The sequence below is a fragment of the Penaeus chinensis genome, chromosome 32, assembly GCF_019202785.1.
Source record: "Penaeus chinensis breed Huanghai No. 1 chromosome 32, ASM1920278v2, whole genome shotgun sequence".
NCBI classification, from domain to species: Eukaryota; Metazoa; Arthropoda; class Malacostraca; order Decapoda; family Penaeidae; genus Penaeus; species Penaeus chinensis.
The window spans coordinates 21,215,361-21,222,860 of NC_061850.1; the positions used below are offsets into that span (position 1 = coordinate 21,215,361).

Sequence of the window (7,500 nt, forward strand, 5' to 3'; positions counted from 1 at the left end):
ATTAGGGTAGTATTGCAAGGGCCTCTCCCTTCCTCCCTCCCTCACCCTCTCCTTCTAACCTCCCCTCTTTCTCTCTCCTCCCTCCTACCCCTCTGTCTCTCTCACTCCTTCCTCCCTCCCACACTCCCCTCTCCCTCCCTCCCTTCCTTATGTCTGTCCGTATGTCCTCGCCCCCTCCCCCCCCTGCTTTAGATGACGTCAACACCCCAGCAATAGTAATCAATTACGCCGCTATACCTTCGGTCGGCGTCTCGGCGCGTCCTTTTCTTCCTTTTGCACCTCGGGGCCGTATCTTTTTGCTGTTGCTGCTCTCTCGCTCTCTTTTTGTTTGTTTGTTTGTTTCTTTCATTCTTTTTCTTTTTTTCTTCTCTTTCTCTTTTTTCTCTCTCCCTCCATCCCTACTTCCCCTCTCTCCCTCTCCCTCTCCCTCTCCCTCTCTTCTTTTCCCTCTCCACTATTCTTCTGTCCTATTCCTACCCGATTCACGATCTCTCCTTCCTCTCTCTCTCTTCCTCTCCTCCTCTTTCTCCCTCTCCTCCACTGTCTCCCTCATTTTCCTCTCTCCCTCCCTTACCCATCCCTTCCGCATTTCTCCCTCCCCTTTGTATTAAATTTTGTCTGTACTTAAAAGTGCCTGTGTTCGTGTGCGTGCGTGCATGTGTTCTGTTTGCGCTCTTGTAGCGTGCGCACCTTCTTTAGGTCCTGGTCGCAAAGTAAGCGAATTACTTATGTGATATTCAAATGGTCTTCAACAAGGAGAGAGAGAGAGAGAGAGAGAGAGAGAGAGAGAGAGAGAGAGAGAGAGAGAGAGAGAGAGAGAGAGAGAGAGAGAGAGAGAGAGAGAGAGAGAGAGAGAGAGCGCTTAGGGGGGGTAGGCTCTACATTTTATTGTTGGGTTAAAGAGGAGCGGCCCTTTAATTTTGTCCCTCTCTACTCCTGGTTCCCCCCGTGGCAACATAGAGCTATTTTAGGCCTGAAAACAAGACGGTTTAGTTGCGGATCACTGCCATATTTTGTGCCATTTGCTCGCTATTAATCTGTCACGCAGCTCGCGCGCGTATTGACGCATACCCAGACGCCTCACACGTGGACAAGGGCACATGTACACTTACACGCGCAAGCACGAGCGCTTGCGTACACCCCCCCCCCCCCACACACACACAGGTACACACAGGTACACAAGTACACAAGCGCTCTCGCGCAGATATTTTCTCTCTTTGTCTTCGAAACTTGACATTTCCAACTTGTTTTCGTGTCTTCAAATATTGGTGTTTCAGTTACGCAGCTCTGCCTAATCTCCGTTTTCGGTACACTTTGGTTCGTTACTTAATGCCTTTGGGAACATGACTGACGCCAGCGGCGGCAACAGTAGCGGGCGGCGTTGTTGGGGAGCGGCGATGGCACGGGGAGGGGCAGGGGAAAGACGTCTGTGGAGGAGTTATCGAGACGCCGTCCTACCGTCCCCAGCAACCGTGACGAATCATAACACGCGCGTGTTTACAGAAGATCTGCCTCCCCTCCCACAGACCTCCACCTGCCATCCACAGGCCCCTTGATGTCATTGGAATTATCATTGTCGTCGTCACCAATCAGGGGTGTGATTGTGAATGCCCTCGTTATTGTATAATTATCATTATTATTTTTGTTAATACTGTTCTCATTACTGGGCTCTCTCTCTCTCTCTCTCTCTCTCTCTCTCTCTCTCTCTCTCTCTCTCTCTCTCTCTCTCTCTCTCTCTCTCTCTCTCTCTCTCTCTCTCTCTCTCTCTCTCTCTCTCGCCTCCCCTCCCTCTCCCCTCCCTCTCCCCCTCTCTCCCCCCTCTCTCTCACTTTCACCCTCTCCCTCCTTCCCTTCCTTTCTCTCTTCCCTCTCCCTCTCTTGTCCCTCTCTCTTTCTCACCCTTCTCCCTCGCTCATCCCTCTCCCTCTCTCATCCCTCTCCCTCTCTCATCCCTCTCCCCCTCCCCATCACCCATCTCCTCATCTCCTTCCTTCCTCTTTCCCCTCTCTCTCTTTCTCACTCTCCCCCCCCCCCCCTCTTCCACTTGCTCCTCATAAAACTTCTCCACCTTTCATCTCCTCCTCCTCTCTTATCCATTTTACCTCTTTCACTGCTTACTATTATTCCTAGAACCTCTTCCGTATCCCCCCCCCCCCCCGTTATCTTCTCTATCTTTTCCTTCATTCCCCTTCTGTCCTTCTCTTTTCCCCTCTTTCTTCTCTTTGTTTCTCGATCCTCTACCCCGCTTCTCATCAACACTCAGTCCCCCCCCCCCTCTCTCTCTCTCTCCACCCCAAAAGCGTTCCGAAAGCATTAGCATTTGAAATGTAAGAATGACCTGTGTTTACTATATGCATGGAGGGGGATGGGGTGGAGAGGGGAAGAGAGGAAGAGAGGAGGTTGAGAGGGGACTGGACCGAGCGGCTTGTGGCCACAGCTGACGACGCTATTGATTTTTTACCGGGGTGGGTGCAAGGCCTCTATCTGTGTGTGTGTGTGTGTGTGTGTGTGTGTGTGTGTGTGTGTGTGTGTGTGTGTGTGTGTGTGTGTGTGTGTGTGTGTGTGAGTGTGTTTGCACTTTTGGCTTGGTGAGTCTTTTTGTGTGTCTGTATTTTTGTGTGTGAGTCTTTTTGTGTTTATTTTTGTTAGCAAGAAGGGGAAATAGAAAAAGAGAGGTGAGAGAGCATCCATGAAAGTTCATGAGTTTTTTTTGTGAGGACACACAGAGAAGAGAGAGAGAGAGAGAGAGAGAGAGAGAGAGAGAGAGAGAGAGAGAGAGAGAGAGAGAGAGAGAGAATTATGCAAGTCTTTGTTCTTTGTGAGGCATTGATAATGTCCAAAAGGTATTTGTCATACTCTCCCTCCCTCTCTCTCTCTCTCTCTCTCTCTCTCTCTCTCTCTCTCTCTCTCTCTCTCCCTCCCTCCCTCCCTCCCTCCCTCCCTCCCTCCCTCCCTCCCTCCCCCTCCCTCCCTACCTTCCTCCCTCCCTCCCTCCCTCCCTCTCCCTCTTCCCTCCTCCCCCCTCCCTTGCACCCCCTCTTCTCTCTGTCTCATCCCTTCTCTCTTGTTCACTCTCTTCTCTCTCTCTCTCTCTCTCTCTCTCTTCTCTCTCTCTCTCTCTCTCTCTCTCTCTCTCTCTCTCTTCTCTTTTCTCATTCTCTCTCTCTCTCTCTCTCTCTTTTTCTCTCTCTCCTCTCTCTCCCCCCTCCCTCCCTGTTTCTTCTCCCTCTCCCTCCTATCACCCCTCCCCTTCCCTTCCCATTCCCCTCCCTCCCCCTCCCTTACCCTCCTTCCTCCCTCCCCTCCCATCCCCTCCCTCCCTCCCTCCCTCCCCTCCCCTTCCCCTCCTCCCCTCCCCTCCCCTTCCTCCTTCCTGCCAACCCCCCTTCTCTCTGTCTCATATGTGTATTGTGTATGTAAGAGGTATATTTTTATGTATGTATCTATTTGTGTATGTATGCCATTGTAATTGTGTGCTTGTGTCTGTGTGCTTGTGCTTGTGTGTGTGTGTGTGTGTGTGTGTGTGTGTGTGTGTGTGTGTGTGTGTGTGTGTATATGTATATTTATATTATATTATATTATATTATATTATATTATATTATATATTTGTATGTATATATGTATATTTGTTTATGTACATATACATACACATATACGTATACATACATAAACATCTACATATATAAATGTGTATGTATATATGTAAAAGTTTATGTATGTATCTATTTATTTATGGATGTGATTGTAATAGTGTGTGTGTATGTGTTGTTTGTTTGTTTGTTTGTTTGTTTGTTTGTTTGTTTGTTTGTATGTATGCATGTATGTATGATGTATGTGTTTGTATTTGTATGTGTGTGTGCCCAATTGTTGTTCTGGATGTTTTATTAAATATCTGGTACTGAAAAAGGAATTTCTCTTGATATATAGAATATCAATAATTATCTTTGTTTTTGCTTTTTGACTTCTTGTTATTTTTATTTTTCATTACTTCTAGTATTAACTTTGTTGTGGTTATTATTATTATTATCATTATTATTATTATCATTATTATTATTGTTATTATTATTATTATTATTATTATTATTATTATTATTATTATTATTATTGTTATGGTTATTGTTATTAATGATGATATTTTTATTATTATTATTATTATTATTGTTGTTGTTGTTGTTGTTGTTGTTGTTGTTATTATTACTATTATAATTATTATTACAATTATTGTTTTTTATTATTAATTGTTATTATTTTATTATTTGATTTATCATTATTATTTTAAATATTATTATTATAGTTATTAAGGTGGGGATGATTATTATTCTTACTATCATCATTATTAATATTTATTTATTTTTTATTATTACAATTATTATTATAATTATTATTATTAATACTATAAGCAACAGCAAGCCATGATCAGTTGTCATCATCATCATTATGATCATTATCATCATTATCATCATTATCATCATTATCATTGTTAGGGATGAAATGATTCTGATACCATTTCTAATTCAAGCCTTAACTCTGATTCCAACACTTTTCTGAAATATGGATGTATATTTCTTTTTATTTGATGTTTTGCTTTCTAGTTTGGAAAAATGGTTTGATGAACCCCAAAAGTTCTTTTCACCACAGTTGTAATTATTGTAACATTCCCTATATTGTGCCCCATTTTCTATTTGCCGTGATCGTGCAGATTCTGTCAAAAACTAGTGAGCTTTTATCCACATAATACTCTCATTATCAGTGAGGTATATGACATTCACCTATATATCTTGTACTGTTTGGCAAGTTTCCTCCAGCTACACCCATGATATTACCCCCATACTCTCATTCCGCTTGTAGGCCCTCATCATACAGTTATGATTTCACACCTCTTGTTGTGATTGGAACATTGCGCATGTGAATTAGTAGTCTGACCCCATCCTATCAATATTCCCCCTCGGATCCTCGGAGTTACTTCTTGGTATATGTTTTTTATTCATATTAATAGATTTATAAATACCTGTAAATAGAGATGATAAGAATAAGAATCTGGTACTATATGTGATTTAATTTACATGCATACAGTCATTCATCATCATTTTCCTTCATGTGTTAGGCGTAACTTGAAACTTTTTCTGTTCTTTGTATTTGATATTTGATAATGATATACATGTGTTCAAGTCTGTAAAATGAACTTCTTGAAATATCAGAAAATTAAATTTGCTTTAGTGAAGTGTGAAAAAAAATTGCAGGTGCGGGTAAAGGCGAGCTTTGGATGGCTTTGCAGGTCTTAGCTGCTAATGATGGCAACATTGGATACTTGCAAAATCTGCAGCACAAAATGTATTTGCTAATCTTTTGTAATGTCTCAACAACTACTAAATATTTTATTTCTAGTAACCCAAAAATGAATGACCTAATTAAGACTTTAAAGAAATTGTGATCTATTCCCTGAATCTGATATGAATACTAATTCCTGAAACATGTACAATTCTTGATAGTAAATCTGATTAATAGTATCCTGACCAGTGTTACTTATTACTATTCTCTTCCATTTTTTACACATTCCTGTCTCCAAGCTAGCTTGGTATACCATATATGATGCATCAAAGATGGTGAAGAGAAACAAAACTTGCTGACATAATGCATAGGCCTCTGGAGATTTGGGCATTCAAGGTGCAGAAAAAAGACTCCTAGATAGGGAGTCATGTAGTTTGTAAATTGAAATCTTGAGATTTAATCAGTGTGACTCATTCATTCTTTGTGAGAATGATAGGTACATCTGGCTAAAAATTACTGATCAGAGAGAGAGAAGAGAGAGTGAGTGAGTGAGTGAGTGAGTGAGTGAGTGAGTGAGTGAGTGAGTGAGTGAGTGAGTGAGTGAGTGAGTGAGTGAGAGTGATAGAAAATATCACCATTGAGCCGGCAATTTTTTTTTTTTTTTTTTTTTTTTTTTTTTTGCTTAATGCTTCTCCAGTTATTTTTGTAGAAGAAATATGGAATGACTATTGTTAATAGTGATGTTATTTATAGCAGAAAATTTTGATATTGGAGATTTGATGAAATGCTATAAGTTTGACTGCTGGGAAATTGAAAATGTATGAATACATAGCAATAAATATGGTTCTTTTTTTATATAGAATGCCAATGCAAAATATGTGCAAAACCTCTGTGTCATCTCTTTTGGATTAAAATTTTGTTTAAGGAAACATAGTATTTGTGCACTAATGGAACATTTTTAATAAACTTTCTTTTTGTCATTTCAGGTGACATGGGAGGAGGATACGGGGGTCGGCCCAACCTCCTGTATGGCAAGCTGTGTTCGGAGGACCAGTTACAGCAGTTGGGGGTGTCATTGGATTATGTCCCACCGGAGGACCAGCTTTCCTCGGCTCATCGAACCTCGCAGCAACCTCCCGCCCATGGTAAGATGTTTGACCCCCCCACTTCTCTTGTCAGTTGCTAATATGTTTCTTTTGTAGTTTTCAGGCTTAAAATTGTTTTATTGGATTATTATTAGATGTGGTGGTCAGAAGTTCAGGGATAGCTACTCCTTTTGGTGTGGAAAGGACTGAGTATTAATAAGAAAGGAAATAGGATTACTTGCTCGTAAAAAGATTATTGCCTGCTACTGTTTATAATAATTCTACTTTGAAGACTAACAGTTGATTCTGAATATTTTAGTCAAGGTGTTAACAGCTGTTTAATACTCTGTCGTACAGCATATTTCCAACTGTTAACACTGTATAAGTGGCAACATATACTGTCCACTGGGTTTTTTTTGTGAACCTATTTGCACATGGATGGCTCCACAAGTGACCACCAGCCACCAAGGAGTTAGCTAGTAGTCTAATTGTGACCACACCTGGATTTGCCCATTTCTTTTTTTTTCTGTTTTTATGCTATTGCTATCAGTGTTGTTAAACAGATGAGATGGGTAGAACTAGTATTGGACTCTTTGGTAACTAAATACTTGTAGATAATTAAAAAAGAATCTTTCCAAAAGGAAATGTGTAAAGAGGTAAGGGAGCATCCATTTTCTTCATCATTTTCATGAGTGTACAAACCATATGTTGGAGGGATGGGGTTAATCTTTATAAATCATAAAAAAAAGTAGATTCTTTTTTAATCATAAAAATTACGATTGAGATCTAGTTGGTGATCCTGTGGCAGAAGTCATCGTCTTTACCTTTTTCCACTGTACATTGTGGCAAAGGAAGGACTTGGGAGATGAATAGTCTTTGTACATTGGTAAGAATTCTGAAATAAATTAATGATTCTAAGATTTCGAAGAGTAAACATTCATGGAGCCATTTCTGTGTAAAAACAATTAAACTAAAATCATAGTGGACATGGCATGAATTTTATGCCACAAGGGATTAAGTAAAAAGGAGAAATTCATTGTGGCTGTAAATAGGATTTTTTTTTTTTTTAATCATTGTTTTAGCTAAAGACAGTCCTGTGTGATAGTTGATGCATAGCATTGACAATATGCAAATCCCACCATTTCCA

General features: G+C 40.6%; 1 protein-coding gene across 2 annotated transcripts in view; it reads left to right on the forward strand.

Annotated features, from left to right (window-relative positions):
- LOC125042793 (dual specificity tyrosine-phosphorylation-regulated kinase 1A-like) overlaps positions 1-7,500 on the forward strand; it is a 63,119-nt gene that overhangs the window by 34,704 nt on the left and 20,915 nt on the right. For both annotated transcript variants that reach the window (XM_047638684.1, XM_047638685.1), the window contains exon 2: positions 6,255-6,413. In XM_047638684.1, coding sequence (XP_047494640.1) covers positions 6,255-6,413 — 159 coding nt within the window. The remainder of the gene's footprint in view (positions 1-6,254; positions 6,414-7,500) is intronic.